The 21,603-nt window shown below is 33.5% G+C and overlaps 1 protein-coding gene across 1 annotated transcript; it reads right to left on the reverse strand.

Moving 5' to 3' along the window:
* Window positions 189-13,521, reverse strand: LOC109715588 (xanthine dehydrogenase-like). Its single transcript, XM_020240690.1, has 14 exons — window positions 13,201-13,521; window positions 10,817-10,916; window positions 10,350-10,458; window positions 7,904-9,385; window positions 5,636-5,878; window positions 5,138-5,452; window positions 3,981-4,220; window positions 3,124-3,408; window positions 2,811-3,032; window positions 2,218-2,379; window positions 1,999-2,133; window positions 1,534-1,770; window positions 1,197-1,370; window positions 189-674 (listed from the first exon to the last, which is right to left on the reverse strand). Exons 1-14 carry the CDS (start codon window positions 13,337-13,339, stop codon window positions 432-434), a joined length of 4,086 nt encoding a protein of 1,361 aa, XP_020096279.1. The 5' UTR covers window positions 13,340-13,521; the 3' UTR covers window positions 189-431.

Here is a 21,603-nt window from a genome sequence, read left to right on the forward strand (position 1 = left end):
GATCAAATGATTTGCAGTAGTGCAATTCACCCATTTTAGGAACCAAGCATGTTTTCTCATTAAACTTAATTTGTTTGGTATTATAAATCTAGCACTAAAAGAAAATATCATGTAATATTATACCAGTGAAATATTCTCTAATAAATACGCTATCAAGTCGAGAGACCAAATCAAAATATTCTCTTTGTTTGGTATCTGTAGTTTTATCAAGAACCAAACCAGAACCGGAGTGATTTAACCAAATCTGAACAGATTTGAGAACAGTTGTGTATTTTGGGAGTCGATTCTCAACTCTCGCCTTTAATAAAATAAACAAGCTTACCAGAAACCAGCTTGTAATTTATTACATCAAATCACATATCTGCAGTTTCCTGTAGTTATGTGTCCAACTGATCGGAAATCGGCTATTTACAGCAGTAAGAAGCGAACAATCAGACACTGAGTTTCGGGCGGTAGTTCGGGCTTGCAAAGTGCTTAGTGAAAGAGTCGACGCAGGCCATTCTGATCCTCTCGGGTGTTGCAGGATTATCGAGCGGGAACCACTCATTTAGACCCTCCTCGGCTCGTGCTGCAATGATTGCATCTTTGATCGCGAAAAACACAGAAGATGCAAGGAAGAATGGCGGCTCGCCCACAGCTTTCGAAGAGTGAATTGCCTTCGGATTTGGAACACCCTGCAGCATTATCAGTAAAAGATTCGCAATTAATCAACACAGGAAATGCACAGCTCTGCATAAAAGATCGTAAAATACAAAATACCTAAGCCTGATGAAATAATGGGTCTAAGAGTAAAAGACATCAAACAAGCAAAGATGCGACTTAGATGAATTTAAAGTCGTCGATTATGAACTGTTCACAATGATACACCGGGGAGAGTAAGATTGCAGTCTCTTAAACGGAGGGTAATAGAAAATTAAAATTTCGAGGAAAATTTCTACTCGCCGATTACAGAAAGAGACTATTTTAAAAGCTTAGTACCTTATAAAGATCTGCGAGATACAGAACCTTACATATTTTGCACTTTGTTGTTTCTCACTATTGAAGATATCTTCTTTCTGTTTTGTCAAACAAGTTGAACATATTTTCCTCAAATTATAGAATTTAATAGCATATAGATGTATAAACATACCAACTCCAAAATATGAATGAATCACACAGGCTGCAATAGTACTAATTGGCAAGCAAAAAACCACTACCTTCAAAAGTGAAACCTTGAATTTCAGAGGTATATCATTTACTGAAGGAATTTTGTAGGTTCCAGGGCCGCAAGTAAACAGGTTGCCGGATCTAATCCACTTGTGATGAGCATCTCCCCATTTCAGCTCTTCCAAGGCAACCCAGCCTAATCCTTGTATAAAAGCTCCTTCAATCTACAACTCAAAGATTTATGGTAAAAATGAAAGGGGTTTAAAAAAAAAAAACATAGAAAATAAAGGAACCCTAAAATAGCAAATTCATAAGAATCATAAACTATTCATTCTATATTACTCAAGACTTAATAAATAGAAGATGAAAAATAATTTTCTAAGGCACCTGTCCAATGTCAATGGCTGGATTAAGCGAATATCCGAGATCCATAACAATATCTGCTGTTCTTGTATAGAAATCTCCAGTTAAAGTGTCTATTTCAACCTCAGCAAATGCCGCTCCATAGGTGTAGTAGCTGAACAGAGTTCCCTTACCCACTTTCCAGTCAAACCCAACATTAGGTGTGATATAAAAACCGTGAGCTGAGAGATCTATTCGCTCCATGTAGCATGCACACACTAACTGGCAAAATTAACATTTGTGATTCAGAGACGTCGTGAAATACAAATAATCAAAACCACAAATCTATCTCGGTAACCACAATAGATTGCAATTCTATAATTATGTGAATCCCATTAAAATTTCATTTAAGAGTGGAAAAATTTAAAATTTCATCGCATAAACTAGTGATTCAGAGCAAAGAATTCAACTGGCTGCCATACATAGCAGAAGATATTGAGAAGGCAATACCTCGGCAAAAGAACTGTGCTTTTGTCTGCAAGCTATAGGTTCCATGCGGGCCTTAATTTGCTCACAAGCATCTAAAACTGCAGCGCCATACAAATCCGAACTTGCAGAAGCTGCCGTTGCTGATGCATTAGGAACCTATAAAAAGAATACTACCATAAAGTTCATATATTATAAAATGTTCCGACTGAATTATCTCCATTGGTTTAGAGTAATACTGACCTTATCAGTGCTTGTTTCCGATATGAATACAGAACTGAGAGGAATATTAAAGGATGAGGCAGCAATTTGGGCGACTTTTGTGTGTAGGCCTTGTCCCATCTCCACTCCACCATGCGTCACTAGGACGGTGCCATCAGTATACACTTGCACAAGAGCGCCAGCCTGCAGAGCCATTCATCGATGTAAACCAAATAACAAGGAAAAAAAGAATGATGAAGAGAAAATAGAAACCCATATAGATTCTCCCCCATCTGCTCCGCCACCCCAGGGTTAGCACCACTGACCTAAAGACGGAACTGTCATAATTACTTCATTCATAACTACAACCTAGAAATTGTGTATAATATTCTGCTGCATATCTATAGTTGTTTCTCATGATTTACACCAGATATGGAACAACATATGTTAAGACTATACAAAAAGAGAAACAGGAAGTACTGCAGGGATGAAAATTACTAAGCCTCGGTCATGTATTTTTCAGAGGCGCAAGAAACATTAATTGTTCAAAAACAAAATAAAGAACTCACGCATTTGATATCCGAAGCAGAAATTCATCTGTGGTATTAATAGTATTCTGCAAATTCCTTGAATACCTGATTCATGTGCTTTGCAGTGAAGGAGATGCCGAATTTGGTGGGAACCATTGCAACTCCTCGCTTTCTCCAACGATTTTGACGGTTAAAAGAGCTTACTGCTTCGCGAGCATTTTGAAAATCACAAGAGATCTTTAGTTCATCCCACACCTGTCTGATTGTGCAGTTCTCAAGCACTTGTCCATAATGAAGCACTGTCCCTTCATTGTGAAAATTAAGCTCCTGAATATTACCGAATTTAGACAATTTCTAATGGTGAAAAACAAGAATGTTGACAAAAGTAATCTGGAACAAACAAGTATTTACTACTTACCCGTATCTCCTCAGGACTTTTCCGAAGCTCCGTAGCTATACGTTGAATCCAGTTCTCAGTAATAAGCATGCCCTGTGGGCTCCCAAAACCCCTGAAAGCTGTATTACTTGGGAAATTTGTAAAGCAAACTTGGCCTCGAATCTTGATGTGGGGTATATCATAGACATTTTCTGAATTAAACATAGCACGCTCCAGGACTGGAACAGACACGTCCAATGAATTCCCACCATTATTGTAGATTTCAAGATCCAATGCCATAACCTTCCCTTCATTTGTAAACCCAACCTGAAGTAATTATATCGAGAAAAAGAAAAAAAGAAAAAGAAAACTTTAGGTAACCATGATATGAAATTTAAATACAAAGGAAATGTAGGACCCGATCATTACTTCACGCAAAATTGTTTTTGTAGCTTTAGATTCTATGTATACCAATAATTAACATGACAATTAAGCTTCTTGCAGAAGCTTAAAGATTGAGTTGCATCTGAAAAATCCTAACTGTAACATGCTTTACTACTGCAAAGTGCAAGGACAGTCGAAGTTTGTCAACATGGAACCTAGGAAAGGGGAGCAACCATTATCGTGACCATCTATTGTCCTTGAACATGTGGATTAGTAACAATTTAATAGGTCTAATCTAGCCATAAGAGTAGGGAATACCCAATGCAAATAAATGGCCAGATCTAGGGTATATGAAGCATGCACAGATGTGCACTCTAAAGAATAATAATACAAACTAAACAAACCGTCGGTACATTGCACAATTGAAGTTATGACATAACTGTACACAGGTAGCACTCTGAAGCAACAGAATTTAACTCTTCCAAAAAAAATTGAGTAATTAATGAAATCAGTACCTTGTATTTTCCAAGGAAGCTGTGCCGCTGTCCAGTTATCATCATATCGACATCCCTGTCTAGAACAATCTTCACTGGTGTTCTTAAATGATATGATGCTACAGATGCTGCAGCTGCAATGAAGGAAGATCTGGTTTCTTTCCCACCAAAGCCACCACCAATGCGCTTTGTCTTGCAAACGACTTTCGATAATGGTAGATCAAGAACATTGGCAACATACTCCTGGTTCCTTTGTGGTGCCTGAGCACCAGCAAAGGGATGCGCAACATTAGACCAATTTATAATGTGTAAAAAAGAATTTATTAAATTTAGAAGAGGAATGAGAATTAAATAAATCTATTGCACGAAATTTCCTCAGGGAAACGAAAGCTACTTCATGCATTGATATCATCTTACAGTAGAACTTTCACTAAAATTTTCAGTGACACTCGGAAGTAAGTCAACATTGCTTTCATTAAATATGATTTCACCAAAAAAAACAAGACTAGATCGATGGGTTAATAGGTGCCCCACCAAAGTTGTAATGGTTGTCTCTTAAGTTTGATCTCATTAAAAAAAAAAAACGCAGACATTACACCTTTGCACTTCATTTGCACAAAGGAGTAAGCTCGAAAGAAATTTGGCTCGTCTTTTAATTATTCTCTTATCATTTAGCGGTATATCATGATTTCTGGAAGTAGGCAAGTCCTAGAATATCCTTACTCGACAAAAGCATGACTTAAAGAATAGAAATGATTCAGCTATAAATATTTAGGATAAGAGCTTTCAGAAACCACGAGAAATGGTAGACCATCAAACAGCGCAGGCATCTTGGTATCAAAAGAAAAGTCACATGAAGTTATACAAATTTAGCCCCGAAAGTTGACCAAGATACCGATTTTGTTCTTAGTTGCAATAAATTTAGCCCTAAAGTTTGATTAATCTCATTCGCAAAGTGTCAAAGTTAACAAAGCAAAGTCTTAGGTTCAAGTGGGCACCCTTTTCTGATGATAGATTAACATATAACATATTTATTATGCAAAACAACCTTCAGGGGCAAATTGTTAAGAATGAAACTAAGAGGACGAAACCGAAATGAAGGTTCACCTCCAGAGACTAACATTGCAGTTAACCCTACAGCTTATCGTATGGATTGAAGCAAAAAGAATGGAACATACTTGTGTAGAGGAGATCATATGTACTTCATTTCCAGAGTCAACTGTCCAGACCAGACAGCTCTGGGGCTCCAAGTAAAAGTGCTCTTGACCTCCAACCTGAACCTCCCCTTCTATAATCTTGTCGCATGAACCTGACTTGAAACACCATTCGGCATCTCCGTTTACCAAGCTCCTCGCAGTGTTAGGATGAAAACTGCCAGAATCAACAGCATCTCTTATAGACAAAATTGCTGGCAAGTCTTCATATTTAATCTCAACTTTATTTGCAGCAGCTTTTGCATTTTCATGAGTATCCGCCACAACAATCCCGATAACCTATAAATGACAATAGTAAGGAAAATAGGATATACAACAGCGTATTGCTCCACTGAAACATTTCCATTTACACGGGTAATAACAGCAAACTTTTCACTTAAATGGGTAACTATACAAATATGATGTATTTGTGGGGTATATGTGCAAAAGGCCCCAAAAAAGAAGTGAATAGAGGTTCAATACCTGGCCAACACAAGTAACAACCTCTGAAGCAAAAAGTTCCTCATTGGCAACAACTGGTCCAAGCTTATTACTACCAGGGACATCTTTTGCAAGAAAAAGACCAGAAAAACCAGGTGAAGTTCGGGCACGTGAATTATCTATAGATAATATGCGTGCATGAGCTCTTCTACTCAATATTAAAGCCGCATGCAAAGTATTCTGAGATGTACGTGTATCATCAGTGTATTCGGCCTCACCAGTCACCTGATAAATTGCAATAACAGAGAAATCAAATGAATGGCAACGATCTGCAGCACCTTGGACTAACCAAAAAAAATAATCAAATAGAGATTCTTAGCTTTTGTAGCAAACTACCAAAACATGAAGCCAGTTGAATTTTCTACCAGAATTACTGAGACTCGTTAGCATTTAAAACTCTCTCTACAAGATGCTTATCAACAAAGAAAAGGAACTTGTTACGACAAGCATACAAACGAAAAACGAAAATGGCGAACACAAAATAGACAAACCACAAGCAGAAAAAGAAGAACACACAGATTTACGTGGAAAACCCTTTGTAGGGAAAAACCACGGGCGAGGGAGGAGAGATCTTCACTATCAAAAGGGAATACAATATTGAAGGTACAACCAACCATGATCTGTAGCCTCTAGGGCAAAAACGAAAAGGAAACTCTTTACGGGTTTCGGATCCGATCCATACAGCGGGGGGCTCTGCCCCCCCCACACCCCCTGGCAAATGTCAATGGTGGTCTACAGGCTCGGACCTGTCAGCCCGAGCCCTCCGCTTCCCACCACATACATTCATTTTTCCTTTCACAATTTTATTTTTCAATTTGGTCGCACCGCGAAACTGTCGGCAAGTTGAAATCCCGAACTGAAGTCGATTATCAATTTCGAGTCACATCTAACAGAATTTAATGACAAAATTAATAGAGGACAAAACTGAGCTTTGGACTCCCCTGTTTTTCGTGATCAGGTTGGGGCTTTGGACCTGTGTAATCTCGCCTATGTACCTATTTACACTTTCAAATAGGGTATATCCCTGTTTAATCAAAAAAAAAAAAAAAAAAAACTGAGCTTGGTCCTTGTGTAAATTAAAAGCATAGAACTAATAGAATATCGAGTTCCCTACAAAAGGTTATAGACAAATAGACACAGAAGAACAAATTACCAATCAATGAAAGGGGAAAAAAAACCAATAAAAGAGCGTTATCTAAGATGGGAAAACATTGATTATTCAAATTTGTGTGAGAATATAGGATTTTTTTGTTTCTTTCAATGGAAAAAGCGATACTCGCTGGACCTAACAATTCGTATCAGAACAGATTTGTGCAAAATACTAAAAGCTATCATATGTAAAATGCAATTAGATTTGCTTTCAAAATATCTTTATAGCCATTGAACAATTTCTATTTAACATCCTAACAAAAAGTAATTCTAGTTGAGAATAGGGAGCTAGTTGAAAGAAGTCTGAACAGATCTTACAAATTAATCATGGAGCTACCTGGTGAATTCAACCTTTTGCACAAGGCTGGCCTTTTTGACAAGATTAAGTTGTAAGAATACATGTAACAAACTAAGTAATAACGATATAAATAACTAAGGGACCAAAAATCGTAAAGCCATAAACAGGTTAGTTACAATCTTTTTTCCCATCAAATGGCAACAGTACATATTGGCACATCATTAAAAGGCATCAAAACCAAATAATTCGCCAATAGCTACGGAATATAAATTAACAAATGGGCCACATTAACATGTAATTAATGTCCCTGGTAACAAGATTTAAGAAGACATAAACTACATGTACAGAAGTTAAAACTACATTGGTCGATGCTTGCAACAAACTTCTAGGCATCTTCAGGAATTTTACGTTTTTCAGTTTTTGCTTTTCACCGGATAGCCAATTAGTCCAGCAGTACGGATATGCGGTGTGGCAGATTTCTGCCATTGGCATATTTAATCAAGTAACTAGCTAGGAGATTACTCCCTTAAAAAAAAAAAAAAAGAGTTCGACAGACTATAAATAACCTCAATAGAATCAGGTAAAGTTCTCTTCAAATCAAGCATATAAATAACAAGACAACATCACAAGATCACATGCAACTTTCATAACTTCTAGCAGATAAATGGATAACAGTATAGCTCGTGTATTATTATCAACTAATAAAAGGCATATACAATAACTAACAAAACAGATACAGATGCTGTCCTTAAGCAATCCCACCAAGATTCAACTCTTTCAATAAACCAAAATATGTGATATACCTGTAGCTTTGATGAGAGATGGACCATTGGTAGCCCCACAGCTGTTCCATGTCTAGCCAACTCATAACTCTGACTTCCACAAGATGAAGGCCTTGAGTAAGGCTGTACAGCTGATAGTTGAGTGGCATGCAAACCTTCCTTAAAGTGTCCTTTTACATTCATCTCATGAGTTACCCACATAAAAAATTTAAAAAAGAAACTCAGTGTAAGGGATTTTCGGAATTCAGCCATTCCACCTGGTGCATCCTCCGGAATATTAATATCCTCTTTTAATACATTTAAAACATCCTCTAACAATTTCTTATCCCATTTCTTTCCCATCAGATATTTCTCTGTTCTTGATGAAGAGATAGAAAGCGCGGCGACTCCTCCATAAACAATAGAAACATCAGCGATAATCCAGTCTCCGTTTTCTTCCCTGATATGAGCACGCATTCCGGCATTTACCAAAGCAATATCATCTTCCCTTCTATGTGCTTGTTTAAACTCTTTCACAAATTCAAAAGGTCTTGTCCATGGTAAAAATATTGAGAGTAATATCTCATCATGTCGAATATCAACTTTGCGATAACCAAGAAAGTAATCTTTGGCAGAAACAGTTCTAACTTTTCCTTTACAATCAATCAGCTGAAACTTCGCATTAGAAGCCATCCAAAGGGGGTTTAGGTCAGATATTGGACTAGCAGTACAAATATTTCCGCCAACAGAAGCAACATTCCTAATTTGTTTCCCAGCAAACCACTTCAGCTGCTCCAAAATCGCCCTGCAAGATGAAATCTCATGACCGTCTCTCTCTGCTACAACCTTTTGAAGGACTTGTTGGAGCTGTGTCAGCCTCACAGAAGCACCAATCTCAATGCCATCTTCTCCCACGTTCAATGCATTAAGCTCCACCACATGGGTAACCCAAATGAGCACTCGATACTGCACATTTTTGAACTTCGTTTCTATCCCTACTTCAGTGTTACCAACAACGAGTTTTGCCTCCGGATAGCAAGACTTGAGATCTAACACATGCTGAAGTCTTAGAGGTCTATACCATTTTAAACCACCAAAACCATGTAAACTTAGAGGCAAGACTTTTCTCAGAAGCAGCTCAGGAGGAAAGATAAGCTCTTTTTCATTGTAAGAACTTCCATCGGTTTCACTATAAGAAATGGGTCTATGTTGTTTCCTGCCATAAGCTTCAGATGAGCTTCCACACAAACATGGTTTCCCTGTCGAGGGGCAAATGGTTTGACTGGTAGAGGAACTTGCTGATGTTGAGTTAGTATATAACGAATCATCGGTTTTAGCAAAAACACGGAATGCATCAACAATCGGCCTATAGCCTGTACAACGACATAAATTTCCAGCAAGGTTTTCTTCGATCTGCTCCTCGGTGGGAGGTTGTTTGTTTGATCTCAATAGTGCATACATAGACATTATGAAACCAGGAGTGCAAAATCCACACTGTGAACCATGAGCCTGAGCTAGAGATTCCTGCATTTAATGTGATAAACCGAGTTCTACACACTTATATCAAAAGAAAACACTTTATACTAAAATCCAACAGGAAATAAAAATCAGTAGAAATCAGTATTTGATACTGCTGGCAAACACCTTGAAGTTTCACCTCAAGAATAAAAGATGGACTGAATCATGATTTATGAAATGAAGATCCAAGTCTAGGGACAGAAAAGACCAAATGTTTAATGTTAGGATTTGTTGGTGCTTCCAAATAAGAAATTCACTAAGGGCCGGTCTCTGTGTTTGAACAAATTATTCGGTACAACATGTGAGGTATGGGAATTTCTATTGTGACTACAACCTAGGAGTTTAATTGAGCTACTTTGAAACCTTAATAATTTCAACTTTTCAGGATGCACCGCACGCTCCGCCAACGAGGAGATTTATCAATTATCACATGCAGAGAAAACAATTTATAGGCTGTTTGTATTACATGGTTGTAGACATCGTCACTGAGTTTATTTTGTGCAGGTAGGAGGCCAGAGATGAAACCTTCGAAGCACAGAGATAGTAACAGAAGCAAATTCAACTATGAATGAAGCAAATTTTAGATAGGAAGTGGATTTGTTGTGGTATTAAACCATCTTAAGTTTAACAAGTAATAACTATAAGTTGTTGGATATAACTACAAAGAGATGATGGATTCAAAGGAACACTAAGAATATTGTCCCAAGCTGTAAGTTTAAGTAAATGGTGCTACAAAATGTTGAGCTACTATTTCACAGCATAATGTAAAAAATGGTATATGATATACAAATAAGGAAAGAGTTAAGTGGATTAGCCAGCAAGAAAATTTCTCCCAGCAAAAAGTGTGGAAACCATAATTTTCTTACCGCCATTAATTAGTATATATTATGGAATAAATAATGTCTTCATCAAAAAAGCATCATATATCACAATATTAGATGGAAGGAACAAAAAGTTTAAAGAACAATACCTGGATGGGATGCAAACCACGCTGCCGATTTCCAATACCCTCCACTGTAATTATATGCATTCCTTCCACAGAATATAACGGAGCCAAACATGCATTGATTGCAAAATGCCTACACTAGTAACAATTTCACAGCTACAAAACTGCAAAAACTGAAGATTGCATAAAAGTAGAGCATGTATAAGAAATAGGATACGAGGCACAGATTGGTAAGTGATACAGATGGAGGACTTTTTGTCCATTCCCAATCATGGAAATACGATATATCATAAGAATAATAGAACAGAACTTAAGATTTGAGGTGGATAAATGGAATTAAAAGGAAACAGAAAACATTGACTGCAAAGAATTTGTTTCTAATGCAATGAGCCGAGTAAGGCTAGAAAACTGCTTTGTCACAACTTCCGAAGTTTATGAAGCAATATAGATGGAAAACACAATTAGGTACTATCACAGATAGGATTTGTTACATCATTTTCTTCATATGCTGATCATAGCAAGAAGCCATCACTGTACAAGCTCCACAACCACCTTCACCACATCCTAGTTTTGTCCCTGTAAGGCCAATATCTGAAACAAATACAAACAAAAAGACTAATCATTAACGAAAAAATGAATTGTCACAAGCTGAAAAGAGAAAAACAGTAGACTCTCTAGCAACACAAGTATGACAGTGAGACAGCTAAGATTTAGTGTAATAAATAGAAACAAAAATATCTTATGTGAGGCGAATGGACATTTTCTTGTGTGTTTGATCATATAGCCCGCGCTTCGTGGCGGATAGTTAGTATTTCAGCCCATTAATATATATAGTTATTAAATTTTAAGATTGAAAAAAATTATAACTAAAGAAATGCCAAAAAAAAAAAAAGTAGTCTTATGTACATTATAAAAATTAACATTTTTTATTAATATTTTCTTAAATTTTAGTATTTGTACAGTTAAATTATTCTAATAATACAAAAATTCAATCAAATTAATAGTTTTGATAGCTAATTTATAAATAAATTTTTTAACTAAAAAGTTATAGCAGATTTTTTTACTAAAAAGTTATAGCAGGGAACTTATTTCAAATTGAAGAAAAGGTGAGGGTTTCTGTTAAAATTGATTGAAGAAAGAAAAATTATTGCATGCACCTGGTGCATATGAATACTCCATACACCACAACTTATATTAGATGACTAATATTTTAATATCAAATTTTAATTTTATATATTTGATCTACAAAGTCTAATAATTTAAATTATGTTTGATAAATTAATTTTAAAATATCTATTAAAGAATTTTAAGCATACGATGTATGTACAAATATACACCTGTTATAGAGAATATTTAATAGGGTGCGCTCATAATTCCAAAAGAGTGGAGAAATCTTTGCTTGCACCTGGTGCACACCAATGCTCCATACACCACATAGAAAACTAGATGATTGATAGGATATTTGATAATTAATATTGTAAAATAATATAAAATATAATATATATATATATATATATATAATATAAAATATTTAAATAATTTATTGTATTATAAAAATTATATATTTTAGAGTTGGTTTACGGTGCAGTAGGCACGTCTAAAATTTTTATTGGACATGTGATAAGCTCCCATTGGTTCGTGCCTTAATTGGCAACATGGCTTCGTGCCTTAATTGGCAACATGGCTCTATAAAAAACCATTTTCTTGATGTGGCCGAACCATCAAATTATATATTCTATGGTACAGATTACTGGTTCTTCTTACCAGCTACCAAAGTAGCGCATACGCCGTGCAGTGGCACATATGGCATGCACTACCACAGTATGCGCCTATATACCATGCATGCAAGTACCACACTAGCACGTTATATACGAGGCGAGTACTGGCACTTCAACTTGTTACTAAAATCTCTGAAATACTTGATCATACGCAAAATTGATAACTCGTACCCCTCATATCAAGTTTAGCATCATCCCCTCAACCATATAATCATCAAAATGTAGATACCGGCAAAAATGATAAACTGAGAAATCTTCACAGAAAAATAAGAAAATTCTTACAACAGGAGGTAACTGCCAAAAGGGAATTGGTTTAGCATCTATAGGTGGCTGACAGCATCGATAGGAAATTTCGGTCTGAACATAAACAGTAAAAGTTTTGAGCTTCTAATGTGGCAAAAAGCTAAAATGAGCTACTATTTTCCAAAAATAGAAGCTTCAATATCAAGTTTCTGCATCTGGGTGAAGCATGCAGGAAGCTGTCTAACCAGTTTCAATGTAAAAAAAAAAGAAATCCCTTTAAGGCTTCTCGTAGCAGCTTAATTCAACAGCACTTCCGCGGAAGCCCTAGTGAGGCTGAACAAGCCCAAAGCACTACACAAGAAGTAACTACCACTAAAGGCCTACCTTTCTTGCAGTTTCTGAATCACTGAAAAGCTACACCATTTTTAGTGTGTTTTCAAATCAATGCACCCGTTTTTCAGGTCGAATAATTTAGCACCAAAAAAATTAATAAAAATTTCTCAAAAAAACGCATGGTGCTAAGAATAGTAAATATCTAATCCAACTCATCTATAAACAGTACAAACAAATATCAAGACCATGTAAGACGAGTGCGCATTAATTTTAACTTAAATTTCATAACTTTATACAACGATTCCAACCTCTCTCTCAATCGAACGAAACCAACGAAAACATTTACATTTTTGTTCGGCAAATCAAAACCATCCAGACGACCATCCCATGCAACAAAAAAGGGCAAAAAGAGAGCCTAAAAATCCAATCTTTTAGCGAAAATCCCCAAAACCCATCCAAAAAAAACTCATTAAAACACCAATTTAAACCAAAAAAGTAAAAATTCGCAACAGGGCACGAACCTCTGAGGTATTGGAGAAGGGTGAGGTGAGCGAGCCCATCGGGGAGCACGCGGCGCACGCCATTGACGTAGAGGATCGCCTCCTTCGACCACCCCTCCCCCACCACCAACTCCTCCTCCATCTTCGTGAGAGAGCCCATCCCTAACCTCTCGAAATCGCCCCCCAAAACCAACGCTTCGATCACCTCAAACAGGATATAGGAGATGAATATACGAGGAGGAGGAGGAGGAGGAGAAGAAAATCGTGGAGCTTATCGCGGTTACTGCTTTTCAGAGAAGCGGGAGCAGCTACAGAATCACAAGGTTTCGGAAATTTGCGCTTTTTTTTTTTTATTTTTATTTTTATTTTTTGGCTTGGAACTTGTTTTATCTTTTGAATAGTGAAACGGTTGCATCCATCGGTTTTTTATTCGTTAACAATTGCACGATACCCCCTCAACTATAGGTAATTTTGAATTAGGCTCCTCAACTGTATATTTAGGGCTCTTTTTGTATTTAGCCTCCTATAAAAAAAATTTCTACAAATAGTTCTAAAAAATTATATTTACAAAATTGATCCTATCCCCGTCACGTGAGCGTCGATAACAATGAAGGTTAAGTTGAATATGGTGAACCATTCACCATGTCCAAATACGACGTTTGAGAGTCCTTCCTAAATCTCAAATTTCGTATTTGGACATGATGAATAATTTGTTGTATTCAACTTAATCTAAATTGCTGCTCACGTGGTGCTCGTATGGAGCTCACATGGCGGAGATTGGACCAATCTTGTAAATATAAATTTTGTAAGGCTATTTATACAAAAAAATTTCTAAAGGGACTAAATGCAAAAAAACCATTTTAACATGTTTTAAGTTTTTTTTCATCTTTGTTTGAGTCCCTTTATTAGTGAATTAAATTATATTTTAAAAAAAATCTTAAGCAAATTTATTAAATATTATGAAACAACAATTTATCTCTAAAAAGTAAAGCTGCCCAAAAATTATATCATTAGTATTTTACCCTCGACTAGATTAAAATATCAATAAAAAAAAAAGTTCTTGTTTGGCACTGTTTCCCTTTTTAATTTTTTTTTAAACAGATGAAATATTATAGGAGAAAATAACCAATTGCTTAAAATTCTTATATTTGAGCTACTTTGCTCGGCAATAGAAAAAAAGAAATTTGGAAGTAATATTTTTTGCGTCTAAATTTTTTATTATTGTTATTATCTGTCACTTAATCGAGATACATTATAAGATAATCAACTATATATAACAATAAAAAAAGAAATTTTCTACTAGTACATCAAATTATATATAATTAATCTTTTTTAAAAAATAAAAAATTATATCAATACCAACTAAAAAAGGTTTAAAATATAGTAATTACATGGATAATGTTGCGTTTTCAATCAATTAAATTACTCTCCTGGAGCTAAGCCATAACATCAAAGTTTTTTGAAAAATGTAGTATTATATTTTCTCTCAAAATAAAAAATATAATAAATTTGAAATAGATGATGTACTTTGATTGTCACATAGTATAGTAGATAGAGTTGGTCAATCAACTGGGTTCAAAGAGGAATATTTTTTTTAATAGCCTTAGAAAATACTTTAATTATAAAAATATTTTTCTAAAAAATTTATTTACAAAAGTAAGTTTATACAGTAAATGAATTATCGCTTTTTAAATATATATGATAAATTATTCACCATTTTTTTCAAAAGATTAAAACTATTTTTAGTGTTTAATAATATACATCTTTTAAAGTTTGGATGTAAGAAATATATAAATTAAGATAAAAGCGATGAATCATTTACGATTTTTAGAATACAGCAAATAATTTACCGCGTTTATCTGCTTATTTTTACAAATAAAAATTTTGTATGACTATTTCTATATTTAAAAGATTTTATAAGCTTGGTAGTCTAAACTCCTTCAAAGAGGGTCTGTTTCAAAATAATTGATATTGGAGGGGCTTCTACGCGATAAACTTCTACGCAATTTTATCGCTTTATATTTGTCTCTTTTGAAGGGATTTTTCTTGTTTGGGTATTTAAAAATGCCGTCACCTTTTTTGGTTTGAAACTGGAAAGGTCGCGAGGATGAGGATTGAAAAACGTGACCGGAGTTTTCCGGGCTTTTTTATAACATAATCCTTCAAAATTTTAAAATTTAGAAAATGAGCCTGTCAAAATTTTATTTGAAAAAATAATCCTCTTTTCGCTATGTGGGCACCACGTCGAAATTTTGCTATAAAAACGGTAAATAATTCACCGCTTTTAGTGCAAAACATTCCAAACTAATCGAAATTTGTCTAAATTTTGGAGTGAAATATAGATAGACGGTGAATGATAAGACAGTGAATCATTCACCGTCTTCACATATATATTATGAAGACGGTAAATTATTCACCGCTTTTATTATATATATGTGAAGGCGGTGAATCATTCATCATCTTTATAGCAAAATTTCAAGGTAGCGCCCACATGGCGAAAGGAGGATTAGTTTTTCAAATAAAATTTTGACAGAATTATTTTGCCAATTTTAATTTTTTGGGAGGTCATTTTATAAAAAAGCCCGAGTTTCTCAATGCAAGCTGTCCTGAAGGGATTTTTTTCAAAATAATTCTATAAAATTTTGTAATTGAGTAAATAATTCTATAAATTTTTTTTTAGCAGACTAGACCTTCTTTTGTCACGTAGAAGCGACATTAAAATTTTCTCTCAAAGACAGTGAATGATTCACCACTTCCATAAAAACAGTGAACGATTCACCGTCTTTCTAAGTTTCCACAAAAGTGGAGAATTATTTATTGTATTTCGCTTATTTACTATTTCTTTCTATATCTCATACAATTCTAACTATCAAATAAAAATTCTAATAATCCACGTATAATCCTAACAACCTTACTTTTTTTTTATATTCCATATAATTCACGTATAATTTTAATGAATACGGCGAACGGTACAATGCCATGAGAGAATGCGGTGAACAATTCACCGCCTTTAGAAGGCATGAGACATTGCGGTGAACGATTCACCGCCTTTAAATGACATTTGGTAGGATTATTTTACAAATTATAAAATTTTAGAGGATTATTTTGTAAAAAAAATTCTTTAACACCTACACGAATTTACTGTGCTTTTTTTGCCCTCTCCATTAACGTCGTACACTCCTGAAAATATTTCTGAAATTTTAAGAGAGCAAAATGTAGATCTTTTAAAGTCAGTAAATAAAAGAAAAAAATGTGAGTATTTATAAGGAGATTTTCTATATTTTAGCGTAATAATAATAACTAATATACTTCTGAGAATTTTTAAAATATCTTTTATATATATATAAAGTAGGGCTGCTATATTCTTATGAGTATTGGGCTCTTCGTACTCATAAGTTGTTTTCGATAATGGAGCTTCCGAATCGACGATCCGCTCCATTCAATATGATCTAGAGTATTTAAACTTCTAAAAAAAAATTTCATAATTTTTTGAAATCATAATAAAGCCCATCAAACGGGCATAAAATGAATGGTCAAAATCGAACGATATCCTAAAAATGAATGATCAGATTTTTTAATTTAAGATCGGAGTTATTCATCTTTATCTAGGTAGTGAATAGAATTTTCTATCAAAAATTCACCTTATTTCAATTCTTTTACATCGTTAAACTAGCAAGTATTCTGTACCGGCCGTTAAAAATTGTCAATTTTGTGAGCTTTTGATCGTAAGGTAAATAATGTCGAAAAATTATGAAATTTGATTTCTAGAAGTTTTAAATGCTCTAGATAATATTTAACGGTATGGATCGTCGATTCGGAAGCTCTATCATCGAAAACAATTTATGAGTACGAGGGCGATTGTAGTCATAAGAGTATAGTAGTCGTACTCTCTCTCTCTCTCTCTCTCTCTATATATATATATATATATAAAATATACCTCTCGTATATTTTTTCGTTATTGAAAAATACTTCTTGTTAGTACCCTTTAAGTAATCTCACATTAAATTCGAATTAAATTTCTACTTGAGTTAAAACAAAAAAGTCAAAATACCTCTTTATTATTTCTAACTTAAAAACAAATAAGAAAAGTTGGTGAAAGTAGAATAATACATTTAAAAGGGTAAAGTAGTAAATTCACTAAAATAATGGAGATTGTTAACTATCTACTAACAGAATTTAATTCTAGAGATATTTTTGAAGTAACTTGAAATATGAAAAAAGTATTTTTATTATTAACCTTCAGATAGGGATAAATAAAAAGTCGAATATTTTTAAGGGGTATATAAACAATTGCCTCTAAAAAAAAACTTTTGAAGAGACTTTTCTTACAAAATACCCCTTAAAAATTTATATTTGACCAAATAACTCTTTTAAATATTTATTTATCTAAATAATTTTATTTTGTCTAACCCAACGCAGAGTAGAGCAAAGATTTAAAAATAGTGAACGACTCACCATTTTTAGTAAGGACAATACTATCAATTCCATAAAAATCCTAATAACTCACACAAAAACCCCATGAACAATAATAGCAATCTGAATTTTTTTAAAGACGATGAACGATTTACTGCTTTTAAAATTTTATCCAATACGTTGAATGATTCACTGTCTTTCACTTCTCTTTCCACCATGCCACTGAGTTGGACAAACTAAGGTTAGTTTGCCAATTAAAATTTTGACAGAGTAGTTATATAGCAAATTATTAATTTATAGGGATCAATTTTTTTTAAAAAAAATTCCTTGTGAATTTTAATCTCTTTTTTTTAAAAAAAAAGAGTTAACCTCTAAACTTACAAAATATCAAGGTAAAATTGTATACCTATCTCAACTACACACTATTTTTGTTGACTAGCTAATTTTTTTAAATTTTAATTCAACATTCCAATCTTTTAATTATTTGATTTAACCCATTTTTTGGCTTTTTGGACAATGTAAGCTAATTATTTTTAATAAATTTTATAGTTGCACTAATTAAATAAAATATATCGATTAAACCTAAAGTGATAAATAACACATTCAAATTTTAAAATTAAAAAGTCATTAACTAGTTCAAATTAAATAAATTAAAAAATTTGGTAGCTAAATTAAAATTGTCAAAGGTTAGATAGTTAGATTAAAATGGATAATAATTTAAGTAGGTTTTTTTAAAAAAACTTTATTGAATAGCTTAATAGACTTTTCTTCTTAATTGAATTAAAAATTACTAATTATATAATCTTTTTAGTCATATATGTCTTGTATATAATCTTGCAAAGCTATTGAATATCTTATTTCGACATTCAAATAAGGTCAAAAACAATAAACCAGAGTTTTAGGTCTGTTTGTTTTACCGGGGTAAAATTGTTTGCGATCATAAATATTTATTTTCGTTGTTTGATTTACCATAAATTTAATTCGCCCATACATTCACTTTTCTATAATACCTTAATTCACTTTGTCCTAAAGTTCACTTTGTCCTAATTGGTAAAGTCAACGAAGCAAGAAAAAGAGATAGGAAAAAATAATAAACAATTAATATGATTATTTTTTTTATTCTCATATATGCATGCCAGTGTAAAATTTTTTAATAAAAGAAACAAAAATAGAATAATTATAATTTCAAAATTGTTGACTTCTTATCATATAAAGTGTTGGGAAAAAAAATTATTCTTAAAATTCAGTACAACTAAAAATTATTTTCAACTTAAAAATCTATCTAAGGGCAAACAAATAGAATCCTAGTGGATCTGATCTTACCTGCAGAAGGTGAAAACTTGTAGTGTTATTAGCAGGTGAATCTCCCTTTTCCTTTTCCTTCCAAAACTTACGTGCATGCATAGTAGGATTACTCAGAATGATCAAAATCAAATTCAAATATATACTTGATATATATGCATTATGATCATTACGTATTATAATTGCATTTTATTTCCTTCCTTTTATATTCTTATTTTTTTCCTTTTTTAGAGGTGAAATACTTTCCTTGTACAGTCTTAATTATTTTTTTTCTGTTTGCACCTTCTAATTGCATTTTATTTCCTTCCTTTTATATTCTTATTTCCTTCCTTTTTTAGAGCTTAAATACTTTCTTTTGTATATTCTTAATAATTTTTTCTATTTAGTACACCTTCTCGATTACATATTATTCTTGCATTTTATTCCCTTCTTTTTATATTCTCATTTTCTTTGTTTTTAATTTAGAGCTGAAATACTTTTCTTGTAGCCTTAATAATTTTTTCTATTTGCGCCTCCTCCATTACATATCATGATTATATTTTTATTCCCTTCCTTTTTTTTTTCCTTTTTTAGAGCTGATATATTTTTCTTGTATAGTCTTAATATTTTTTTTTTATTTACAACTTCTTGATTACATATTAAAATGCAACCTTCTCGATTAGGTTTGAAGCAGAGACGAAGGGATTTTTTGAAGATGGTATGAGACCTAGAGAGGTGCAAGGGTTTTCTGAAGACGGTTTTTTTTTTTCCTTCCGCGCGAAGTCAAAAATTCAGCCGGCAATTTTTTTGGTAGAATTTTGATGTGACCTCACAGCTTCTTAAAAAATTAAAAATAGATTTAATAATTAATTAACTAAGGACAGCTATTTAAAAGTGTCATTAATAACTAATTATTACTGGTATTTTTTATAAGAGCCACTAAAAAAGTATCACCAAATATGATTTATGGTATAGTGATATTATAATTGCATTTTATTTCCCTCCTTTTATATTCTTATTTTCTTCCTTTTTAAGAGCTGAAATACATTTCTTGTATAATCTTAATTACTTTTTTATGTGCACCTCCTGGATATTATATATCATAATTGCATTTTATTTTCTTCCTTTTATATTCTTATTTTATTTTTTTTAGAGTTGAAATACTTTTCTTATATTATATCATATTATATTTAATGTAAGCAGAAAGATTCATTTTCTTTCTTTCTTAAGCTGAAATATTCTTTATCAACAACGCTAGATATGATACTGACTGTTCCTAGAGCAAATGGCAAAGGGCTTGATAGTTGGTACCCGATACCCAAGTTCGAATCCAAGTTGATTCATATTTCTAGCTAAGTTTATTTCCAAATGAAATAAACGAAGCGGGTAGCGTGCTGCTATCTATCTTTCAAAAAAAAATAATAATTAATAGTGTTCCACAATGTATGGAGTATTAATTGCAGAAGTGGCATGCAAGAAGTAATATCGAATGGGTTGGTCATCAGTGTATATATGGACGACTAATTAATGGTACCATAAATTTCCAATCTTTACTGGATTTTTCACTTTTGTCAATCGGTTCTTCATCATTGCTTTAACTGCACCACGATCTTAGCCATCAAAATTACTAACTCCATGGAACATGCATGTGAGCACCCAAAAAAACTACCATATTGGCACCAAAGCTTCCCATGTTGCAATTTTTTATTAGTGATGTAGGATTTTTAAAGGTAAAACTTAATTAATATAAGAATATAAAAATACAAGTTAAAAGATTTATTAGATAGAAGTAAATTGGCGGGGACCTACGGGACAAATAATTAAGCCATATAATATATTGTCCTGGTTTTCGATCAGGCCAGTTCACGAGAAGCGCATGGCCTGTGGGAGCAAGAGTCTGTGTACAGGCCGTGGGCTCATCGAGTAGCCTAGCAGTTGCCTGTACNAAAAAAAAAACAACGCTAGATATGATCGATCCAAAGATCTAAAAGTTGATCCTCAATTGTAGTATTGTAGGAAATTACTAACAAAAAGCTGAATGAGACACAAGATGAATCTTGAAAAAGGTGTGCATCATGCACATACAGAATGTTGGAAGCTCTGTCACATATAATAACGGAAGAATCTTAAGCATTTTATCTTGGAATCTAATGAATCAACACTAGGGGTGTCAGCGAGTTCGAGCTTAGGCCGGCTCGTGCCGAACACGAGCTATCTCATTAAAATATCAAGTCAAAAAATTTAACTCGTGTTCGGCTTGTTTATTGGTATATGTGTGTGGAGTCTGACTATGGTGCTTGTAAAAGTATTAAGCACTTGGTGTTTGTAATTTTTCACTATTAGATCTATCCTTTTGATAAACTTTATCCGTTAAATCATACTATTCAACAAACCACCGACTCAACCACCAACCACCACCCACTCAACCACCAACCATCCACTTAACCCTAGGGGTCCCATATCATCCTAACCACACATCCCTTAATTCAATGGTTAAAAATCTACAAGCATCAATAACTTGGTATTTTTAAAAGCATAGAAGCTCAATTCTATATGTGTATGTATATATATGTATATGTATGTATGTATGTATATATATGTATGTATGTATGTATATGTATGTATATGTATATATGTATGTATATGTATATATATGTATACATACATATATATACATATATATATACATATATATATACATATATACATATATATATATATATATATATA

Source organism: Ananas comosus, linkage group 1 (assembly GCF_001540865.1).
Source record: "Ananas comosus cultivar F153 linkage group 1, ASM154086v1, whole genome shotgun sequence".
Lineage (NCBI taxonomy): Eukaryota > Viridiplantae > Streptophyta > Magnoliopsida > Poales > Bromeliaceae > Ananas > Ananas comosus.

Coding starts and splice junctions, on each gene's coding strand:
- LOC109715588 (XM_020240690.1), bottom strand. CDS start 13,339: ATGGGCTCTCTCACGAAGATGGAGGAGGAGTTGGTGGTGGGGGAGGGG. Junction 10,917..13,200: donor CCTTCTCCAATACCTCAGAG/GTTCGTGCCCTG, acceptor TATTTGTTTCAG/ATATTGGCCTTACAGGGACA. Junction 10,459..10,816: donor CAGCATATGAAGAAAATGAT/GTAACAAATCCT, acceptor TTACTAGTGTAG/GCATTTTGCAATCAATGCAT.